This window comes from Camelus bactrianus, chromosome 19 (assembly GCF_048773025.1).
Source record: "Camelus bactrianus isolate YW-2024 breed Bactrian camel chromosome 19, ASM4877302v1, whole genome shotgun sequence".
In the NCBI taxonomy this organism is placed as follows: domain Eukaryota; kingdom Metazoa; phylum Chordata; class Mammalia; order Artiodactyla; family Camelidae; genus Camelus; species Camelus bactrianus.
The window spans coordinates 6,366,529-6,390,180 of NC_133557.1; the positions used below are offsets into that span (position 1 = coordinate 6,366,529).

General features: G+C 42.5%; 2 protein-coding genes across 5 annotated transcripts in view; both read right to left on the bottom strand.

The window, feature by feature from the left end:
• Positions 1-1,335: 1,335 nt before the first annotated feature.
• Positions 1,336-10,205, bottom strand: LOC105083008 (shieldin complex subunit 1). Its single transcript, XM_045508568.2, has 5 exons — positions 8,079-10,205; positions 7,005-7,145; positions 5,455-5,529; positions 5,268-5,374; positions 1,336-3,434 (listed from the first exon to the last, which is right to left on the bottom strand). Exons 1-4 carry the CDS (start codon positions 8,095-8,097, stop codon positions 5,349-5,351), a joined length of 261 nt encoding a protein of 86 aa, XP_045364524.2. The 5' UTR covers positions 8,098-10,205; the 3' UTR covers positions 1,336-3,434; positions 5,268-5,348.
• Positions 10,206-10,355: 150 nt separating this feature from the next.
• SHLD1 (shieldin complex subunit 1) overlaps positions 10,356-23,652 on the bottom strand; it is a 58,225-nt gene continuing 44,928 nt past the window's right edge. For 2 of the 4 annotated variants that reach the window (XM_074346947.1, XM_074346948.1), the window contains exon 3: positions 10,356-11,291. In XM_074346947.1, coding sequence (XP_074203048.1) covers positions 10,849-11,291 — 443 coding nt within the window. In that variant the 3' untranslated portion in view covers positions 10,356-10,848. The remainder of the gene's footprint in view (positions 11,292-23,652) is intronic. The other 2 variants (XM_045508570.2, XM_045508571.2) reach the window with 2 other exon arrangements.

Below are 23,652 nucleotides of genomic sequence, written 5' to 3' on the forward strand. Positions count from 1 at the left end.
AGAAGTTTAATTGTGATGTGTTCTGATGTGGATTTCTTTAGCTTTATCCCATTTCAGGTTCATGCAGCTCTTGAATATGTAGGTTTCTACCTTTCACCATTATTTCTTTGAATATTTGCTTAGCCCCACAATCTTTCTTGTCTCTTGCTAGGATTCTGAGGATATAGATGTTAGAGCTTTTGTTACTGTCCCCACAGGTCCCTTCTTTTCCCCCAGTCTCTTTTATCTCTGTTTTTCAGATTGAGTAAATTTGATTGAATTGCCCTCAAGTTTAGTGATTCCATCTTTTTTCATCTTCACTCTAGTTTTTTTTCCTGATGGTTGTACTTTTCAGTTCCATAATCACTTGGTTCTTTTTTTGTAGCTTCTATTTCTTTGCTGAGGTTTTCTATTTTTTTTTTTCACATTTCGAGGGATTTCATAATTACTTGCTGAAACTATTTTATGGTGTCTGCTTTAAAGTCTTTGCCAGAGAGTTCCAACATCTGATTCGTCTCACTATTGGTGTCAGCTGATTATCTTTTCTCACTCAAGTTGTGATTTTTCCTTTTTCTTGGTGTGTCAAGTGATTTTTTTTATAGTATCCTGGACATTTTGCGTACAATGTTAGGAGACTGTTGATCTTATATAAATCTTCTATTTTAGTAAGCAGCCACCCTGTTTAGTTTTTCCAACCCCTTCCTCTTGCCACCCAAGATTTATTTTTGTAGGCTATCATTTCAACGATAGTTTAGTTTCCTGAGCACTTGCAATGCTGTTCTGGTCTACTTTGTTCTTCTGGTTCTGCTTAAGCTCCCCCTGGATCCCTACATGTGATGCCTACATGGGTAAAGGTACTTCCCTGGGCTGCCTGGTATCATTAGGCAGATATAGGGTGATGCCCTGGGTCCGCTTCTGCCACTGGCACTACTAATGCAGGTGAGGGACCTGCCAGCTATCACCTGGTGTAGGGGCAGTGGATGAGCTTGGTTCCTGGATTTCTCTGTTTCCACCAATGTGGGCAGATTGGGTCCACTGCTGCTGCGGATCGGGTAGGGCACAGGATGGCGTGGCCCACCTGTGTTTTTCTGTTGCCACTGCTATGGGCAGATCAGTCTGCTGCTGTCTGACTAGGGAGATGGAGATGAGTTGGAAATTCATTTCTGCTTCTTGCTGCTGCTGTGAGTGGGTTGGTCCTGCTGCTGCCCCTGGGTGTGAGTCTCCCCAGTAAGTCTCTGGTGTGATTCTCTTTTCCTGGTCCTTTAGGCAGAGGGAGCAGGTTTTCTTCCTTCTTCCTTCTCTCCCCCTCTCCTTCCCTCCCTCCCTCCCTTCCTTCCCTCCTTCTGTCTCTTTCTTTCTTGCTTGTTTGTTTTTTCCCTCTCTCTTTCTTTTTTGTCTATTTTCTGTTGTTGGTTTCAGGTTATAGGCTGGCTGGTGCCCAGGATATATGGGAGATAAAGAGAAAACCCAGGGAACTCATTGTGGTGTTGATCTGCAAGTCATGAGGTCCCTAGCCAGCCCACCTTCTTCTTTCCACCTTTAAGTGTCCTTGTATGATTGTCTGTCAAATTCTTTCCATGGCATTTAGTTGTATTTAGAGGAGATGAGCCAGGAAAAATGAGTCTGTACCTTCTCCTGGAACTTGCCTTAGGATTCTGAGCAAATGTTAGTTAATTTGAGCCATTGTATTAGTTGCTGACTGCTACTGCAACAAATTAGCACAACCGCAGTGGCTTAAAACAACACAAATACATTATCATTTGTTCTGGAAGTCAGAAGTCCAATAATGAGTCTGTGGGGAAAATCAAGCATTACTTCTGGAGGCTCCAGGGGAGAATCCATTCTTTGTCTTGCTAAGGAAAGCTACCTGTGGTCCCTTCCAGCAATGGCATCACTCTGACCTCTACTTCCATTGTCACATCTCCTTCTTTGACTCTGATATTCCTGCGTCCCCCTTATAAGGAGCCTTGTGATCACATGAGGTCCACCTGGATACTCCAGGATGACCTTCTCATTTCAAGATCCTTAACTTAATCACACCTGCGAAGTCCTTTTTGCCATATAAGGTAATGTATTCCCAGGTTTCAGGGATTGGGACATGGACATCTCTGGGGGCCAGTCTTCTGCCTCCCACAGCCACTACATTTTTGGTGTGTTACAGAGCTAACAGACACACCTTTGTTTCCAGCCTCCCAGCTCTCCTGCACGGAGGCAGCAAGAGTTATGTTTCTTCTGCTGTCTCCGAAGATATTTTAGGCATCCACAAACATTTCTCTTTGCCTCCATTTCCCCCCACAAATGGTGGTTTACTATATAGAGTCTTTTTCTCCAATTAATAATATAATTTGGAGATATTTCTACATCAGAATAAAAAGAACTTCTTCATTCTTTTTATGGCTGCATAGTAGTCCATAATGTGAAAATGCTATAATTCATCTAACCACCCATACTATGGGACATTAAAAGCCCTGCTGGGATTTAAGGGGATGACTAACAACGCCCTTATTTTCAAGGGAGGTGGGTGCCAGCCACGGTCATGGCTGAGAGGGGCTTTGGCTGAGCAGCAGTAGCGTGGAGGCCAGATTAGAAAAAGATAACGAACTAGTGAGCATGGAGCAAACGGGGCCACCTTACAATTCCACTGGGCTTTCAGGCACATTTTACACACATACATATTGAATAGTCATTAACTTACGAGAGCCCCATAAAGACTCTGAGACATAATAATCATCTATTAGCTATAATTTGCAGAGAAGTAAATTCAAGCCCAGAGAGGGTAAGTGACACTCTTGGGGTTGCACAGCAGCAGAGCTATCTCAGGGTCTTCTCTATTTCCAAATTCCAGCATCCTGTGACTTAGCTGTTTCTTGAGTCCAGAAGATGGGAGCAAAGGGAAGAGGAGGAGCTGGACAGAGGCCAACATGATTAAATGAAGGGATTTTTCTTGTGCATGAGTGTGTGTGTGTTAATAATTTTTTTTAAGATAAAGGAAACCTGTAAATACATGGCAGAAAAGGGAGAGGAAATGGGAGACGATTGAGGATACAAGGAGGTGAAAATCAGGGGAGGGTTAGGCACTGCATCCTTGCTGCCAGGAGTTCTAACTCACATATCTGAGAATCCACACTTTACATCCAAACGGACCACACACCTTTTAGAGAGTCAGTGTGGCGACAAGCATAAATCAGGATCCAGGGCATCTTGCAAAGGTAATCAGAACACTTCCACAGTTTTAATACACATGAATTACATTCTCATGAAATAATAACGGGTGCTTAAGTCATCTGACATTAAGGTGCAAATACTGAAGGAAGCAGAGGAACAAAATAACAAGAGATGGAGGGATCCTACATCTTGTGTCTTCTGTGAAGGCACCGCCAGTGCGACAGCAGTTGGACAGGACTCACTTGGGTGGATCTGGAGAATTCTTACTCTGATGCACAGCTTGCAGGGATCTAAGAAAAAAGCAATGAGAAAATAAGGCCAGTGGCTTGCAAACAGGTAAATAAGCCTGACTCTGGTCCACAAGCCTACTCATCCCAAAGGGGCTGTCATCTGGACCACCTCAGTATGTTCTTTCTCTGCATGTAAACTTGCTCAAGGAGACTGAGCTCTCAGATGCATAGGGAAAGTGTTTTTCCCCTGGAAAACAAACATCTTTATTAACCCTGGACAGGACTGATCTTTTCAATTTTTTGCCAATCATATGAATTTTATTTTATTTATTTTTTTTCAGGAGGAAAAGTTATTTATTTTGCAGTTTATAAAATGTGGGAACATACACATAACAGAAAATTTACCATTTTAAGCATTCTTGAGTGTGTATGAAATACATTCACAATGTTGGGCGACCATCACCTCCATCCATTCCTGATCTTTGTCATCGTCCCAAACAGAAAATTTTAAGCTTTGAACACTAACTGTCCATTCCCTGGAGGGGACCCCAGGCCCTGGTCAACTCGATTCTACTTTCTGTCTCTATGAATTTGCCTGTTCTAGGAGCCTCACTTCAGTGGAATCATACAATATTCATTCTTTTGTGTCTGGCTTATTTCTTTTAGCATATACTGTTTTCAAGGTTTGTCCATGTTATAGCATGTATCAGGATTTCATTCCTTTTTATGCTGAATAATATTCCATTGTATGCGTGGATGGATCCCATTTTGTTTATCCATTCACCTGTTGATGAGTATTTGGATTGTTTCTACCTTTTGGCTACCGTGAATAATGGTACTATGAACATTGGTGAACAAGCGTTCGTTTGAGTCTCTGCTTTCAATTCTTTTGGATATTTCTCTAGACGTAGAATGACTAGATCATATGGCAATTCTGTGTTTAACTTTTTGAGGAACCACTAAATTGTTTTCCATAGTGACTGCACCATTTCACATTCCTACCAGCAGTGCACCAGGGTTCCAATTTCTCTACATCCTCTCCAGCACTTCTTATTTTCAGTTGTTTTTTTTTTTTTTTTGATAATAGGCATTCTAATAGATATGAAGTGGTCAATCATATAAATTTTAAAATGGCAACATCTTTTAAAACCTGCATTTCTGTCGTGACTTATATCAAGTGGCTATTCACATTATCAACTGAAAAAAACTTGCACAACTTAAAGCTGCAAATTATGTTTCATTCAGGGACCTTATTAAGAACGATAGCCTTGGAAGGCAGCTTCTCAGAGACCTCTAAGGAACTGTTCCAAAGAGGTAAGGGAGGAGCCAGGATATGTAGGAGTTTTTGCTGAACAAAAAACAAACAAACAAAAAAACCCATGTAATCCAACATCAAAAGGTTACCACTAATCACAAAAACCAGACATCTCAAGTTATTGACTTGAGTGCTTTTCTCTGTATGGGAAGACGCAAGAGTCTGGGGTCATTGAAATTATTCCTTTGATGTGCATCTTAATTGTCTGAGGCCAGTATCCTGTTTTTCTCCATCCTGAGTTTCCCTCAGGGTGCACCGTAGGGATAAAGCCTCAGCCTGCTTAGAAATTCATCTGCCACTCTGCCCTCTGCGGACTGTGCCCCAGCCACAGAAACTGCCTTCTGTCTGGACACTTCGCGCTCATGCTAGGCTGTTTCATGCTAATTTTGCACATGCTGTTCCCTCTGCTTGGATGCTCCAGGCTTTGTGCGGCTGGCTCTGGCGAATCCGGCAGCTCTCAGTTCAAAAGCCACTTCTTCAGAGTCTTTCTCAGACCACCCAGTTTAGAGTGCCCCCACGAGGCTCTCCTACAACATCACCTTAATTGCCCCAGAGCACTTCTCACTATTTGAAGTTACCTGGTCTTTGTCACCCTCCCTGGGGGGTAGGTACCGACAGCAGGAGACCTTCCAGGTCGGGCTCACTGCCATAGCTCCGGCTCAGTCATCGTTGTAGAATGGATGAGCTGTTCGGTCAAACAAGGGAGACTTTTATCATTTTGATAGAGGTTGCCAAGTTGCCCCGAGAAAAACGTTGCCAACTCACCTTCCCGTCGATGGTCAGTCAGGGTCTCCCTGCACCCCTGCCAGCACTGGAGTCCTTCCAACGTTTTACCACCCTCTGGAATACAAAAGTCAAGAAACAAAAACTAACCCCAAACAACTAAGGGTATCTTATTTAAATCAATTGAAATTTATTTAATTTCATAAATTGTAGTTCTTCCTGTTTGAGGGTATTTGTGCAAGACTTTATGCCTCTTAGCCACTTAGGTATGTATTTTTTACCTGTTGGTTCATGTCATTTGTCAGGTTTTTTATTTGGTGGTTTTTCTAATGATCTGTAAGGATTCTGTTTGTTAAAGAAAAAGTCTCTCTCTTAGGTGTGTTCCCAGTATTTTTCCTCATTTTGATCTGTTTAGGACAATATTCTTTTGCCTGCAGAATTTGAATATTTCTAGAAGGTCAGCTTTACCAAATTTTTCCTTTAGGAATTTCAGGCTTTGTGCCATTCTTAGAAAGATCTTCTCTATCCCAAGGTATCTAGATCTCTCTTATCTATGTGTGTGTGTATATATATATATATATATATATATCACTCATTTTTCATTCTAGCATTTTTATGATTTAAAAAAAATTGAAATCTTTAATCCATCGGAATTCATTTTGATACCAGGAGTGAGATGAGGAATCTAACCTTTTTTACTTTCCTCCTCCAGGGTGGGGAGCCAAGAATTCTAAGACCATTTGCTTTAAATTCCACCTTTTCCTTATGGATTTGAAATGCTACCTTCATCATATATTCAGTTTCCATCTGCATTTATATCCATTTACGGACTGAACTCTTTTTCTTTGTCTATTTTTGTTTCCTTGTTGCTTTAACCATTGTAGAGTTAAAACTGTTTTCATGTTTGACAAGGCTACATTCTTCTCTTTAATTTGCTGGCTACTGATGCATGGTTTGCTTTTTAAAGGGATTTGCACTATGGCTGCGAGGTAAAGAGAGGCAAAGGTAGATGTGGGTTTGTTAGAGCAGGCAGATGGCTCGACATGAGCAGAGAAAGGGGGACACAGACCAAATGGCAGGAATTGGGCAGAAAGGAGGGTCACAGGCCAAATGCAGGAAACCACACATCATGTAAGCAGCAGGGATCCTTGGGCAGAGAAAGAAAAGCAGGAACCTTGGGGCTATTAAGGGATCATGCCTTTTGGGATGACAAGTGGCCTGGAGAAGAACGAAGAAAGGTGAGAAAAGGCAGAAATTTCTAGTGTCCGAATGTAACATTTTGCTCATTATGCCCTCATTTCAATAAAATTAGCCTTGCAGATCAGAAGTATCCATCACGCACCGACGCCATGACACTTCCAATCCAGACTAAATAAGGACAAAAATCCCTCCTCCCTTTGGGAAGGTGGAGTTGGGATGATAATCAGGGAATATGACCCCAAACCCTTCCCTTCCCAATGAATATTCTGCCCATTCATTTTTACACCCTATGTAACTAACTTGCCAAAGAAACTCAGGGCAGCCGCTCACCTGAGCCTGCCCGCTCTCCCCTGCGAGTGGACTATCCATCCTTTAATAAATCCTCACTTTACCTGTTTTAACCTCTAAGTCTTGTCTCTGAATTCTTTCTGGGACGAGACAAGAACCTGGAACGCCGGTTGCATCTATCGGCAACATCTTGACCTGGTGGAAGTTGCTTGCAGTATTCCAGGAGACAGATGGCAGAATAGAGACTAGGACACAGAAGAAAGCATAGATTATCTGTCCCATGGTATTACAAATTTCTGTCATTTTCCAGTATACCACTTTTATAATTATTGACACGTCTGTATGTTAGCTACACTATTATTAATTTAACTTTTTCACTAATTCTGAAACCAAGCAGGACCCTGTGGGGCCCTTCTGGGTACAAACCATTCCTGTCCTCCCCATTTCTTGTTTGTAGGAAATAGGCTTCATTCAGCCTCCTTGACTGAGTTTCTAAGGGCAGTTTCAAACAGTTGCTAGTCAGGGAGGTGAGGGAATGCAGAGACAAGGGTGGAGCAGTCAAGAAGCAGCTCAATGCAGCAATAGGGCAGGGTCCTCGTTCCTCCTCAAGGAATATATATAACAATGCCTTTGAGCCCTCTGTAGGAACTAAGGCCCCACCCAGATGGAGGAAGGTAACTTCAGGCTGAGTACTAGATTCTGGGAACACCGCCCTCCTACCCCACCATCAGCCAATCAGAAGAAAGTGTGAACACAGTGGAACATAACGAAGACTCTGACCCCCTTCCCCAAATGATTAACTTCCGTTTCTCTCTTTAGCAACGTTTATGTTCTGGCAGAATCTTTGGAGCTGGTTTTTGGACATGAGTCCACTTTCTCACCAGGTTGTCGGCCTCTTGAATAAAGCAACCTTTCCTTTCTAACCAATACTTGTCTCTCGAATATTGACTTTCAAGTGGTGAGCAGCCAAACCTGGGTTTGGTAACAATTCAATTCACTTTAAAATGTTAAATGCTTACATTAGATGTAGCCTATGTAATATCCATGAAAGCATAGATCAGACGTAGCCTATTTTTCTAACATGTTAAATCAAATAGATAACAAAGGAAATAAACATTGTTTGTCCATGTAGCACCTGCAATTCTCTTGTGTACTATCAGTAGTTCAAGAACACTGACCTGAGAAAACCATTCTCATCAGTTCTTCAAAGACGAAACTGTCCTCTCAGGAGAAGGCTGCCTGAGCGGGCTGGTAATGCCTGTTGCTTGAGCCGGATGCTGGTTGCACAGGTGGGTTCAGGTGGTAAAATCTTTAAGATGTTCACTTTTACATGTGATTATAAACACTTTTACATGTGATTACAAGTTTTAAAAGTAAGCTTTAAAAAAGTTTTAAAGTATCACTGTATTGTTTTGTGCTAAGTACTAGTAACAAGGTCTATTACATACGTAAGTCATGCAAAGAAACAGACTTTGAAGTGAATGACAGTTACATGAACTTAAAACACTGGTAGTGGTTCTCTTCCTTCGAGTTCTGATGCTCCTGCCAGCAAGTCCATCCTCAGAGACCTCTGAAAAGATCACAGATCGTATCCTAGATAAGTCAGTTCACAGGATGATGAGATGTCAGTGAAGTGATCTGTAGGGCAGAATTAGACAATAATGCCAGAGGCTAAAGCCTTAATATCTTTATCTCTTTGTCTTTATTAAGGGTAAACAGAGATAAATGGAAAATGCCATCCTAACCTCATGAAGATCAAATTAAGGGGCCAGACTGCAAGGAATCAAATATTTTGTACCGACCTGTCACAAGCACTTACTCAGATACAAACAAACACACGCCACACTCTTTTTTCACCCTAAAGTGATTCTGGCTTTTAGACTTCGAAATTCTCTGCTTTCAGAGTTTACCTTTTTTCTGAGCATCCACAGCACTGACATAAATAAAGTTTACAAAGTCACTGATACTAAAATCTCATTGCCAAATAGAAGCTGCTGCTTGCCAGCATGGAGATTCAAATAGCTTGGATCTTTTGTCCCTTAAAAACTGTATAAAATAATCCAGTTTCATTCTGCTGGTAGTCATGGAAACCAATCGCCAACATTTCAGGGGCTGAATAATGCTAAAAACTACAGCATTCTTCAAAAGCATCTATGAATTTGCTTCACATCAAAAAACAGTAAAACTAGCAACTTCAAAATTCAACCCCTATAGATTTTCAAAGGTAAGTCCCGCTGGTTTCATAGTTATCTGGAGGCCAGCTGGAATCGGAGGAGCCCATGGAGAAAGATGCAGACAATTGCTTGTCAGAGGAGAACCTGGAGTCCTGGTCTCTCAAGACCTATTCATTTTGCATTCCCTACCATTTAAGTCTCCTTCCAGAGGTGCCTCTGCACTTCACTGTGGATCCTGTTTCTTACCTCTGATCATCCCAGAACCGGAAACCTCAGTATGTAATTCCTGACTATTAAAAGGCTTCTCTCTCCATTCCAGAGTTCCCAAGAGACCTGGCCGGAGAGGGCATGCTCACTCTTAGCATACACTTGTAAGAAGATCTATTTGTATCATCTGCTTTCTGGAATCTTCTGGAGTCTTATGCCAATTAAATTTCACTTAAAATTTCTCCAAATCTTGGTATTGCCAAATTCTCTTGTTGTTCCCCAGATCAAGTGATATAACCTTTCTGTCAGAGTAATTTGTTTGAAGGACCGTCAAGGGAGAGATGAGCGGGAGACTGCCAACCACAATATCAGAGAGCTTAGTGCCAGGTGATGTCATCCTACCAACCGAATCCTGTAACGGGGGTCAGGACGCTGCTGAGGAACAGAGCACCTGCCAGCCCGGGCTATTTAAAGCTGCTCCCTGGCGAAGCAAGGACAGGACAGGGGTGAGAGGCCAACTGTTCGGAGGGTGACAGAGGGCGCTGGCAGCAGGCAGACAGAAGGTAAAATTAATGAGAGGAAGAAGTCCACTTGCACAAAGGATTCCTTTTTCTCTTCCACCACAAATTGACAAGGTCGCATCCACCAGCCTACCATAATGTAACTGAGCCGACGCGATCTCTGGTGGGTGGCACTCATTGGTTTTTTTCTCATCTTTCACATTTGCAATCTGGTGGAGAAGAAAAGATTTTTTTTTTTTTAATTTGAGAATCTCAGCTGTTATTTTAGATGGTTCAAATGTTCCTTGCACACCCGGTTAGTGCTATAAAACAGGAATTTCTGACTTTGGAGCGGTGAGGGTAGGATTAAGATGTGATGCACTTCGGGGAACCGTATTTAAATCTTTGTATTATTTCGGGACATACGTTCTCAATCACATGGTCACAGTTTTACAACTTGATAAAATTCTTATACTTGATTCAGCACAGGGCTTTGTATCTTTCCAAAAAGTCATTGAATGAAATTCTGTCCTCTTAGGTTGGGTTCTTCCAGAAGTAAACTCTGAGTCAAGGATTCAGGTACAAGACATTTATTAAGGAAAAGCTCCCAGGGGACACCAGTAAGTGAATGGGAGAAGGAGGGCAGGGGAAGAGAAGGAGCCAGGCAAGATCAAGACTTCACGAGAAGCCCCAGCCTTGGGCTGACCAGGAGGGGAGCTCTAGAACTGAATTATACCTCAAAGCATGTCCTTCCCGGAGGCAATGAAGCTGGGTTTTTGGACTCCTACACCAACTGGTCACTGGCCTTAGGTCAAAGGGAGTGGTAGGTTTGGGTGGGAGGTCGGGTGGCCACAGAGGCAATAAAGTCCCCAGACACTGCTGGCTCTCCATATGGGCTGAAGTGGCTCCAGGACCAGATGACAGATGGCAGCCTTCGCCAGCAAAGCACTTAGCTGGGAGCTGGGTACACGGGGCTGGCGGGAGACCTGAGGGGTTCTGGGTGGTGCACCAGCGGTATCGGCCCCGAGGCTACCTTCCACGTGCCTGCTCCCACCACCAGGCACCAGTCATGGGTCTTTCATAATATTCTGCTGCAAGAGGAAATGAATAACATCTTTTGAAAGTCCTGGGGTCAGCTTTTCATCCTCCAGAGACTCACTTCCTTCTCCTGATGGGTAGAAGTGGGCGGCCCTGGAACGCCTCTGCAAGGCTGAGCAGCCGTCCCGGTTGAAGATGACCCGGGCCATCTGCAAACTGCGGAGGGTGTACTTCTGGTTCTCCTGGCCCTTCAGTTCACTGATTTTCTGAGACAGGCACCGGCAGACAGACGCGGAGAGCGGATTTCCAGAGGCCGCCTGTGGATGGCCAAACGCTTCATAGAATGTATCCAGAGACTGCCGAAGTCCATCATCCTGCAGCTTGGTCTCTGGCTGGCCCTTCACAGAAGGGTCAAGACAGGAGTTCTCAGAGGTCCAGCAATCATTTTGTTCAGTATTTAGGTTACAGGTGTCTGCAAGACAAAACACATTCCAATACTCAAACACATACTTTAAAATATCAGAAAGCAAGGCAAGACCAGATGCTGTCTCTTCAATTTAACACACTTGCTGTTCCTGAGTAACTGGCGACGGCAGCTGATTTCAGAATCTATTTCCATTACGCCACTTGTTTGCTCGAAATAAGAACATCTTACTTGCATATATCAACGTTCTTAACCTGGGAGTCCTTATAGAGAAATTCAGGGTGGCTGTGAACTAGGATGGGAAAAAATCCCATCTTATTTTCTTTTACCTCTACCTGCAATTAAGCATTTCCTTCCACGATGAATGTAGGCAACACACATATTAGCAGCAGTACCTGTGACTCTTACCAGCAGATCATAGCTATTTTTATTTCCTATTAGTGTTTGTTAAAGATGTTTTAAAATATCATTTATGCTTATCACTATGCTATGGCCCAAACCATGTCCCTCCAAGATTCATATGTTGAAGCCCTAATCCCCAATGAGACTATAATTGGAGGTGGGGCTTTTAGGAGATTGTTAAGGTTAAATGAGGTCATGAGGGTGAGGCCCTAATCAGATAGCAGTGGTGGCCTTACAAGAAGAGGAAAAGATCTCCCTCTCTCTCTCTTTCCCCCTCTCATCCCCTTCATGGGCAAAAACCAAGGGAAGGCCATGTGAGCATGTGAGGACCCAATGAAAAGGTGGCCTTCTGTAAGCCAGAGAGTCTTCACCTCAACCTGACCATGCAGGCACCCTGATCTCAGACTTCCAGCCTCCAGAACTGTGAAAAAATACATTTCTGTTGTGTGAGCCACCCAGTTTATGGTGCTTGATTGTGGCAGCCCAGGTAGACTGACACGCTGCTTTGAAATTACCATAGTTATGAGTTCTGACACTGGATCTTAATTATGCAAGCATTAATTAAAAAGCATTATTAACCATGACAATATTCATATACTTGTTCTTTAAATATTTTAATAACTACATTTTCCTTAGTAATCCTATAGATTTTACTTTATGTATTTAAAAACATTATTCTGAGAATGGGTTGAGAGGTTTTACCAGATACCAAAGGGATCCACAGCGTAAACACAGTGAATACCCCGAATGCAGACGGTCTGGGTATTTACACAGTTCAAACATTTTCTTTTTCTACTCCCCACAATAATCCTATAGACTCTTTACCTCCAAATTAAAATGACCACCTTTGTGCTTTTTAGAGGACAAGTAACAAATAAACTAAGTGATTTAAAAATAGACAATAAGATAAAATGACTATAACTCAATGAAAATGTTTAAAAAAATAATAATAGACAATAAGAAACCAGAATTGATCTAACTAGTTCTTGATCAAACTTTCTGTACCTCTCTGGGCACCCTAATTCTTAACATAGAAATCTCTTAGGTATTTTGAAACAAAGAATGTTCCTTTCAGTGTGTTCCAGAAAAGACTATTCAAAAGATTAATTCGCAAGTTGCAGAATTCCTCATATAGCTATCAGTTTTATTCTTTAAAGTTTCACACTTTAAAGCAAAATATATTTTCCTTTTTTCACTATGATATAAGCTTAGGAAGTTACTAGGTTTAATTCCACAAACACCCCCACCTTTGCTAACTCAATTAGCAGCTATAATAAAAATATTTCTACTTGCTAATGATGAAGAAAGTTGAATCATGCATGTGGGTGGAGTTTTAGAAAAGGAGATAGGATGGGGGGTTTTGACTCTAGTTTTGCTACCAGCTAGATACGTCATCTTCCTGAGCTTCAGCTTTCTCATCTACAAAAGAAGAGTTTTACTAAGTGACCTCTGTCTTAGAACTTCCACGGTAATGCAAGGAATGGAGAAGTACATGATCCAAAGCAGTAGGGTATCCAAAACGAACATGGGCACGTGTTCTGTGAGACACACGCACGCAGGACCACACGTGGACAAGCATTCACTAACTCAACAAACATGTACAGAAAGTTGATGATATAAATGTAACTCATTGCAAGTTGCTACAAGATACATAGAGGATGCTGAAGACCGTGTCTTCACCTGAGATAGGGGGACCTTCACTAGGAAGAGGAGACATACTTCTAGACATCAAATGACTGAAAAATACTCACAAGATATACACAAGCCCAGCATCACTTCTCAGATAGTCCTGCCTAAGGTGCATCACCTGAAGCAAATACGGGGAAGCAGCAGACAAAACCAAATTGAGGGACACTCTGCAAAATGACTGGCCTGTACTCTTTAGAAGTTCCTAAAACCTAGGAAAGACTGAGCAACTGTTCCAGGCTGACGGAGACTACAGAGACAGGACAACCAAATGCAGCACCTCCTTCCTCTGGCTGCTTTCGCTGCAGAACATTCTTGGGACTCTTGAACGGGGTCTGACGGTAGTAACGTATCAGTTACCTTCCTGATTTTGATGGTTTCACTGGGGTTACGTAGGAGAATGTCCTGGTTTTGTAGGAAAATCAGTGGTGATGGGCATTAGATTGGCAACTTACTCAAATAATTCATGAAAAAAAATTACTTGTACTTGCAAGTATTCTCTGAGTTTCAGATTGTTTTGAGAAAAATATTAAAACAAACTTCTGGAGGAATAGTTGTTAAAATCTCTCTGAGTAGCCTACTTTAATGTTAAAACAAGCAAAAATAGTCTTAGTCCAGAGCTTGTCAGACGTACTTGCTAACAGGTGGTACTGCTATAGGGAGCCAGGGGGTGAGGCGCAAGGGTCCCACAGCGGCAGGGTGAGGTGCCCCTTCCCGCCTTCTCCCCCATGGATGATCTGGTCCTGGGGTATAAGGCAGGAAGCCAGGGGCTGAGAAGGGTTAAGGAGAAGAATGTAGGAGAGAAGGGAGAGTTCCCAGTAACACTTGGAAAGGTGGAGAGTTCCTGAAACTGCCCACCGGGGGCAGCCATTTATACAGAACCCTCCTTGTAGCTGAGCACGGACTTATTAAGCAACTGGTCAATCACTCTGGTACGCAGATTTACAATTTTTCACCTGGGCTTCATTTTTATATGCCATTTAATTTTTGAAATTCAGCGTCCATGAAAGAACCTAAAAAAATTAGCCAGTCTCCTCTATTTTTCATGCAAGTGTCAGGCAGACTGCAATCCATCTTCAAAGAAACCCTCCCTCTCCTTTCCAGAAGAGCAGTGACAATGCGGGTTGAGCTATTTACTAGGACAGTTCTTTTGAATACTGTCTCTGGTTCATTTCGGTCTTTGATTTCCTTTTAACATTTGTTTTACTACCAACTACAAAGCCATCTCTCTAATCATGTGGCCATTGTGGACTTTTGGACACATACTGTTTCTTCACCAGGATATAAAGCTAATCAATTCTTTTCCTGATGCACCTACACGTGGACAGAATGATGGATCTTTGATAAAGTCGCTCAGTTCCTGCTCAGCAGTGCATCCTCACAGCTATATTCAAACCCCATCTTATTCTACCTGTTGTTAGAGCTCAGACTTGTAGGGGTCTCAACTGGGGACAGTGATGTTTACTCTAGGGACACACTGGGGATGTTTTTGTGTCAGTGATTGGGAAGTGCTGCTTGCATTTAGTGAGCAGGGTCAGGGATGCAAACATTCTGCAAGGCACAGGACAGTCCCATGCATCAAAGAACCATCCTTCCCCGAATGCCAATAGTGCTCCCCCCAGAGAGGAACACTGGCTCGAAGAATTGTGGAAGGAGTGGGAAGTGAATGCTGAGGCGCACTGCGTTGTCACTGACTTGCCTTGTGTTCCCCGAGGCACTTGGCTATCCGTCCCCACACAGTGAACGCCCTTCTTGCTGGTTCTTATTCGCGCCATACATTCCTTCCCTCTCAGACCTTGAGATGGCTTTCTTCCTCCCGAGTTCCAATGATTTTAGCATTATTTAAACTGGATGAAATTTCTTTTTTACTTCAATATGCTTTCCAGCATGAATAGATTTCTTTAGGATTTGCCAGAAGAAAGGGAGAAGGCCGGGACTCGATCTAACAATGCTTTTGTGTGCATTGCTTCAAGGTCACCTAGCCATCAGAGCATCTGTTTGTTAAATTTTCTTTCAACCAAGGAGAGAAGAGATAACAAAAAGATGTTTGACATTCTTATAAATCTAAAAATATGTTTATGTCTTTAGGAGTCATAGACGCTAATTGGAGTTCAGTAATCCAAGACCAACAGTTAGCAGGGAGCAGGAGATTAATGGTTGCGTTCTGCGAGATGCCATTAGCCTTCAGAAGCCCAGGTATTTAATGGGGGTTTCTTCCAGCGAATCTTCCACGGCTACTTCTGTGGTTGATAAATGCACTGCAGGATTTTCTCTCTATGAAACACTTTAGCCTTCAACTTTAACAAGTTTCCTTTAAGTGGATTTGATATTTAGAATTCTGTCTCTTTCGTGCACCAGCATCAGTAGCCACCCACTCTGCCTTATTTGTCCACAGTTTCTTTTACCAGCAACTGCTAATTGGGAGGATCTGTGATTCTAAGGTTGTACAGAGCTGAGACTTAATAAAAAATACGGAGAGTTATCAGGATTTAAGGAAAGAAGGAATATGTGGTTTGTATGGTCGCCTGTGTTGCTTGGAGAGGGAGCCACCCCTCTCTTAGGGCGCTGCACGGCACACTCCTGAGAGTGGCCCTGCTGCCATGGTTTGTCTGTTGGAGGCTCCCTGGGTTCTGTGTGGCTCTAGGAAAAAGTCACGGGCATGAGGACAAAGTGAGTGGGAGGAGGGGGCATGTCCTGGTCATCAGTGGTCACTTATTGGCACACTTTGGCTGCAGTGACTCATCTCCTTCATGACAGTTGTCAGAAGGTCTCTACACAGGTGACACCAATTTTAGCATATTAGGGGCTGTGGCCCAAGGATCTGGGGCCCCGCTCTGCTAGGCTGCATCCTCCTGCTCCAGATCTCACTTCCTTTTCCTCAATACCCTCTTCTATTCCTCTCATTCCTGCCACCCGACTCCGTATTCTGTGCAGGAGAAGAGGAGTGAACAGGATCACTGGATGAACAAGAATAAGTCCTACCTCCAGCCCTACAGGCTTCATGGAACTGAGACTGGTGCTAGATTGCCTTGCATCGTTTGCTCGAGAAATCCGCTTCTCTCCTGATTCTTGAGTACATCAAGAACATTCATTCCCTCTTCAGAACCGGTGTACTTGCTGTTCCTCCACGTGGAACATGCTTTCTCCACACGTCTGCATGCTTGGTTTCCTCCCCACCTTCCTGTCTCTGCTCAGATGTGACGTCCTCAGTGAGGCTTTCTGTATTAGTTAGGCTGGGCTGGGTTATGCTACATAACAAGCAAGCCCCAACTCTCAGTGGGCATAAAACAACAAGGGATTATTTCTTATTACTTGCACTCTGTGTCATACTACAAGCAGATCTCTATCATCCTTGCCCTTACCCTGGAACCCAGGCCAAGGGGGCAGCCACTGTCTCAGTATTGCTTAGTGACTGTGCAGCGGAGGGAAAAGAGCACAGTGAAGATGGTCACTGAGTGAGCCCTGTCACTTCTGTTCACATATCATTGCTATTGTTAAGTTGTATGGCCAAGCCTGATTTCTAAAGAATGATGGAAAATTCTACTGTAGGGAGAGGCAGAGATTACTGGTGAACAATTATTCAGTCTACCATACTTTCCTTGACCACTTTATTTAAAATTGTACTTCCTCCACTCCCCTAGACCCTGGCTGTCCCTAACTCCCTTGTTTGCCTTATACTTCCTATACAAACCTAACAGCATCTAACGATAGATGATTTGTTTATTTGTGTGTTATTACTAGGGTGACCAGTATTCACCAGGGTGACTGGCAGGTTTGCCCAGGACAACCCTGGTTTATTGCCTGTTGTCTTAATTAATTATTAATAGCACCCTCTTGCACTCTCAGAAGGGCCCTGGATTACACAATCCATGATGTGACTACAGATATCATGAATACAGTGCACACACGAGCTGATGCTGGAGGAGTGAGGCAGATATGTCTGGGTCAACAGTGAGATGTTCCACTGCCCATTCCTGGGGTGGGGGTGGGGCTGAGTTTTGATGCCAGAAATAATCCCAGTCTGTGGTATAAATAACATTTCTACAGACTTTTGTTGTTTCGCTTTTGGTAACCCTTCCATGGATTTGTTCGCCTGCTCTGAGACAATCCTCTCTTCCTTTCCCCTCTTTTTCACACTTGGCATTTCTCCTACCCCCTTGCTGTCCAAGAACATCTTGATTACTGCCCTGCAAGTGAAGGGCCTCAATTCACTCACCCCAACAGCAACCTGCTTAGATTCCTCTTTCTGGTTGCAACTGTCTGCAACCCTCCCAGGAATAATACCAACCTTGGAGGCAACTTACTTCCTATCTTATTAATAACATAAAATTAATGTCAAAAAAAAAAATCAACCAGCTTAAGCCTCCTTTTGCCTGATTGCAACCCCGATGGTTTATACGTTTTAGAATTTGCAACTGTTCTTTAAAGGACAAAAACCACATACTCATAAGAGGGGCAGGGAGTTGTGAACATCAAGATATTTAATCCAAATTAATACTTCAAAGGGTGAATGGTCTGGTCAGGTGCTTTGGAAATCACATCTACGTCTGTACATGTTTACATCTGAAAGCGAAAACTGGATGAATCACCCATGTTGTCACCTTTCATCTTAATGACGAACAGATGCAAAGCACAGGGGACAGAGGCCTCTAAAAGGCAACCGCTGAGAAATAAAACGATGCTGGAGAAGTACAAAAGTAAGTGCGATGAGTGAACAGCCCTAACATTAAGTGCCCAGGGCAATTAATAAGGTCAGTCTGTACTGTCTGATTTGTGAGTTACCTTTCCTTTACCTTGGAATTTTATGTTTTTTTCTTAAGAAATTAAAATGTTCTAAAAATTACAGGGAATTATAACATCCAAGTTCACACCACTCCAAATTGACAATTAACATATGGTCATATTTGCTTCAAGTCTTTTTTCTTATGAAAGAATTAGACAATTCAATTAAAGTTAACCACTTCTACACATAAACTGATTCCTTCCAGCCCGTTTTTAATACCTTACGTATATATGTATCCATACTCAAGACAGAGCGTTGCTTTGTGTGTGATGGTCACTTTAATTTTATTTCCAATGTACAAAGTTTTGCTTTTTTTCACTCAGCCTTATGCTTTCTTACTTCTAGCCACTGTTGGTATACACATATGTGCATCTGCTTTATAGTATTTTAATATAGGAACCTGCGGCATTAATTTTCATCCGTTCTCTTGCTGAAGGACATGTAGGCTGTGTCTGATTTTTCACTATCACAGACAAGGCCTGACCGAGCCCCTGTGCACTTGTGGGAAGCTTTCTCTGGAAATACACCCAGAAGTGGAATTGCTGAGTTGAAGGAGACGTGCGTTTTCAATTTCACTAGTTCCTGCCAAATCGCTCTCCAAACTGGTTGTAGCATTTATAGTCCCACCGGCAGTGTCTAGGTTTTCCTGCTTCTCCGCAGCTTTGCCAAAGCCTGATAACTGTCAGGCGGTTCAAGTTGTGTGTCCTTATTTGGGCTCACATTTCCCTGATGACTCGTTAGGCTGAGTGGCTCTTCGGTACATCACGGGCCACTCGGGTTTCCTTACGGTGAACTGCCTGTTCATAATCTTTACCATTTTTCTACTGGGTTTTTGTCTCTTTTCCATCTTCTTTTTAATAGTGTACAAAATGAACTGCAAGGAAAACAGTATCTTTGCCTGACTTTTCTCCAATTAATCTCTTGACTAGATTGTTCCAGTCTAAAAGGTATAAAAAAAATGTGAAGGTGAAAAAAAGACTTTGTGAGAAGCTTTGCGTTCTCTTTTTGTTTTGATGGCAAAACTTCTCAAGCAAAACAAACGTCATGGTGTCGCTTATCACCACCAAAAAGTGGTACTGTGTTCCTAGTCCATTTAATAAAAAAGAGTCATACACCAAGCCTCATCCGGGGGAGTGGGGGATGCGCTCAGCTTACACAGTCTCATTTTCCAAATAAGAAAATTGAGATAAGGACCAAGTCTCCAGAGTCACTTGATGAAGGGGCTGGCAAAGAGAACATGAAAAAGGCTAGTCTGCTCATTCATTTTCTTCATTAAAGTCATCTTCCTATGGCTACCATTATACCACTGCCATAACGGGGACCAGTGATAGCTGTACATGTGGGAGATGATGGCAAGGCAGGGGGTTCAAAAGCCTCCCTAGATGATTCATAATCAAAGTTTAGGAACCAAAGGAGCCTAAAAATGCTTAACAATTCTCTCCTTTACAGTGAGACGGAGGTTTAGCCTGAGGCTTGATTTAAAACAGCTTGGTTTTGCATTTTGTTAAGTAGTAACCAAGTTAATGGAACAGAAGCTGACCCTTTTATAGCTAGAAAAGCCATGGGGAATTGCCTGGTCCAATTTTCACTTTCTGGACCAGAGCCTTTTAGCCAGAGCTGGAACAGGACCTGTGAGCCCTCGACCCCATCCACGCTCTGGGCATAAGGAGCCCTCAGGAGGGATGACAAGGCCGTCAAACAAGGGACCTGAGAGACCCTCCTTCAGGAGCCATTAGGAATCTGCAGCTTCACAGGAACATTTAGAGCAATCATTTTAGTGTTTTCCGCCCACCAACCCAATGGCTTTTAAAATCTCATTTACATGGGATGTTTCAGCAGATTTGTTTCATAGCCTGGCCTAGATAGTAAGGAACAATTGTGAGCAGAAAGAAAAAGCAAATGATTCGGATCTAGGTTGCCATGGCAACACTGCTATTTTTGAATATGACTGTTTACTTCAGCGGACTTAAGTTAAATGTGAGCTGCTAATTAAGATGATGCTTGGAAACTTTAACCTGAACCTCCACTGTAAGAAGAAGAAAAAAAAAAGCACTTTTAAAATGATGCTTGAAGTGTTGCTGGAGACACATTTAGCAAGAAGATCATTCCCCTTTGCTGGGGAAGCAGAAACCTGATTCTTTTTCCTCGAAGAGGAATGAGGGCCTACTCACAATCTGTCCAAATCAGCAAGTTAATATTTCCTAATTTTAAGATTTAAAGAGGAACAGAACAGAATTCGTATCAAAACAAAGCCAGTTCCAGGGTTGACACCAGCAGAAAGACTTTCTGGGACTGTGACGGACGAGGGAAGTCCGATGATTTTCTACACACGGCCGTGTTTATGTTTGTATCTGTGTAAACAGATTTCACTTCACATCAAATCAAAATCAAGTGTATCTATGAAGGAACAGCTTGAATTGTAAACAAATACACCAGAATATAAACATGTAGCTGAGTGATTCCCCCTGCAGAGTAATCACCCCCAGGGAGGGGAGGCAAGCTCTTATTTTAAAAATGCTGACATTACTGAGAACGTGTTGGAGCCTCTTAGAAAGTGTCCTTGTTTGCTCTGGAAGCTTCTTCTGGATGTCCTCATGGGTGGCACATCTCCATCCTCAGAGGATGGAATTACCTTTTTGGAAAATGTCAAGAGGCATTAGGAGTGAAATCTGGCCCATGACGTGGGTGATCATGCAGGGTAACATGGCATGAGAAGCAAGGTTTAGTTCCAAAAGGAAATTGCTTTTCTTGTGTTTCACATGCGGATTCTGAAAGCAGCTCTCACAAGGGGATTCCAAAGTCGGTTCTATGCCATGGCAGGCATCACGGTTTCAATATACACTCAGATTTGTTACCTTAAAGGACAGACTAATGTGGATTTAAGTTCTGGCCTTGGTAAAAAAAAAAAAAGCTCATAGTCATAGATCAGAACTCTGAGGGGGGAGGGTATAGCTCAGTGATAGAGTGCATGCTTAGCATGCATGAGGTCCTGGGTTCAATCCCCAGTCCCTCAATTAAAAAATAATAATAAACAAATAAATAAATAAACCTAATTACCTCCCCCACCCCCACCCCCAAAAAGAACTCTGAATGCTTTTGTCCTGACAAATAAGATGCTGGCGAGTGTGTACTTTGTATTTAGAAGACTTGCATTTGAGTCCTACGATGGCCACTTACTGGCAATGTGACCTTGGACAAATTACTTAACATCTCTGGATTTCTACGCCCTCATCTTTATTTATTTATTTATTTAACTTTTTTTTATTGAGCTATAGTCATTTTACAATATTGTGTCAAATTCCAGTGTAGAGTGCAATTTTTCAGTTATGCATGAACATACATATATTCATTGTCACATTTTTTTTTCGCTGTGAGCTACCACAAGATCTTGTATATATTTCCCTGTGCTATACAGTATAATCATGTTTATCTATTCTACATTTTGAAATCCCAGTCTGTCCCCTCCCACCTCTCGTCCCCTTGGTAACCACAAGTTTGAATTCTATGTCTATGAGTCTGTTTCTGTTTTGTATTTATGTTTTTTTTTTAGACTTCACATATGAGTGGTCTCATATGGTATTTTTCTTTCTCTTTCTGGCTCACTTCACTTAGAATGACATTCTCCAGGGATATCCATGTTGCTGCAAATGATGTTATGTTGTCGGTTTTTATGGCTGAATAGTATTCCATTGTAGCCCTCATCTTTAAAATGGGGATAATAATAGCTCCTCCTTTATAGGGCTGTTGTAAGAATTAAATGATTTATTAATATAAAGCCTAGCTTGCAGTAAGTGCTCAAGAAATAAAAGCTACTTTATAACTACCATAGTGACGAGAGTTGTTACATGTATTAGGGTATTTGTCATTTAGCATCTCGGATTTTTTAAAAAATTTTTTTGTTTTTTGGAGGGAGTAATTAGCTTTTGTTTGTTTGTTTATTCATTCATTCGTTCGTTCATTTATATGGAGGTACTGGGGATTGAACACAGGACCTCTTGCATGATAAGTATTTACTCTACCACTGAGCTATACCCTCCTCTCTAGCATCTGGGATTTTAAAAAGTGAATTGTAAATGCTCCAATATGTCTACTTTGCAGTGATAAATGCATATCATAACAAAAGTCCAGACAAACAAGCATTTATCCCCGACTGGAAGGAACATCACCTTTACCAATAACTACTGCCCCATCCTGGCGTCAGAGCTGACGGGGTGAATCATAGTGAACACCACCCATCTCACAGCAGTAGGACTGTGACTGCAGAGAGGTCCCAAGTGCATGCTCAGCAAAGCAAACACGATCCCAGCGTGGGTGGAAACAGCAGGTGCCTCAGTGTGTGGGCATGTCAAACACAGAAGCCCAGGCTGCCGGAGCCCTCCAGCTGTCCCCCACCACATCCCCCCAGGAGCACCAGCACCAGAGAGTGGGCGGGACTGAAATGACTCAACCTCCAGGGAGCCTGATGGTGGTGGTGGTTTTTGGAAGTAGATGGAAATCAAGTGAAGAGATTCAGGGAAAAGTTTAGGTTAATAAATACACTGAAGAAAGAGAGACCAGCTACCTTAAAAAAAAAAAAAAAGACTGAGAAACTAGGCAGATAGATCTTGGGTTCACATAAGAACTGATGGTTGAGTCAGAACTGAAGGGCTGAGTTACATTTTCAAAAGCAAGACGAGCCTGGGAAATACAATGAGCAGCTCCAGGAGCTCCTCACTGCTCAGTCTCCTTCCCTCGCCTTCCTCTTCCCACTGACAGTTGAATCTGAAGAAGGGCAAAGCTTTGAGCCCCCTATTCTGTAACAAATAACTTCAGAGAACATGGAAAACTCAGAGGAAGTGGGGAAAAAAGCCACAAATAAAAATTTAAAATAGCGTAATATACAACCTATGCAGAAAAGGCTTATAAACAGCAGAGAAATGAAAGCTGAGGCTGACTGAATGGCAGCAAATATGGGCTGTGAGAGGCTCAGGATGTACTTGTGTTGAACATGTTTCTAACACGGAAACATGAGCTACACGAGGGCTAAGAGTGGGTGCAAATATGGAACTGAATTTCCATCTTTACAAGGACATGAAAAATCCTTCCTGTTACCAAATATCTAAAAATGCTGGCTAAAATACTTTAAAAAAATCTCTTAAAATGCATGATTGAGCTGGAATAAAGTGAAGAAAGTCCCTAGAGACCAAAAACAAAACAAGAGCGGGTGTTCCAAGAGGTAAGTGAATCCTGAGCCGGTGGCTCAGCTTCAATGGCCACACAGCATTCAGGATACAAAGCCTAGATCGTGGCAAGATGGGGTGCTTGAAAGGAGATCACTGCACAGGGCTGAGAGCCCTGATGTTCCACCCTCAGAGAAAAGATGAACTAGAACAAAACATACCTTGTAAAAGGATTCAGTAAAAAACAAAAACAAAAACAAAAAACTTGTCTGTTTTGGCTTTGCTCTGAGTGGGGAGAAATGGAACCATCTCTCCAGAGAGTTAACCATGAGCCAGACCTCACATCTGTTTGTGGCCTGAGTTGACACTATTCTGTGGT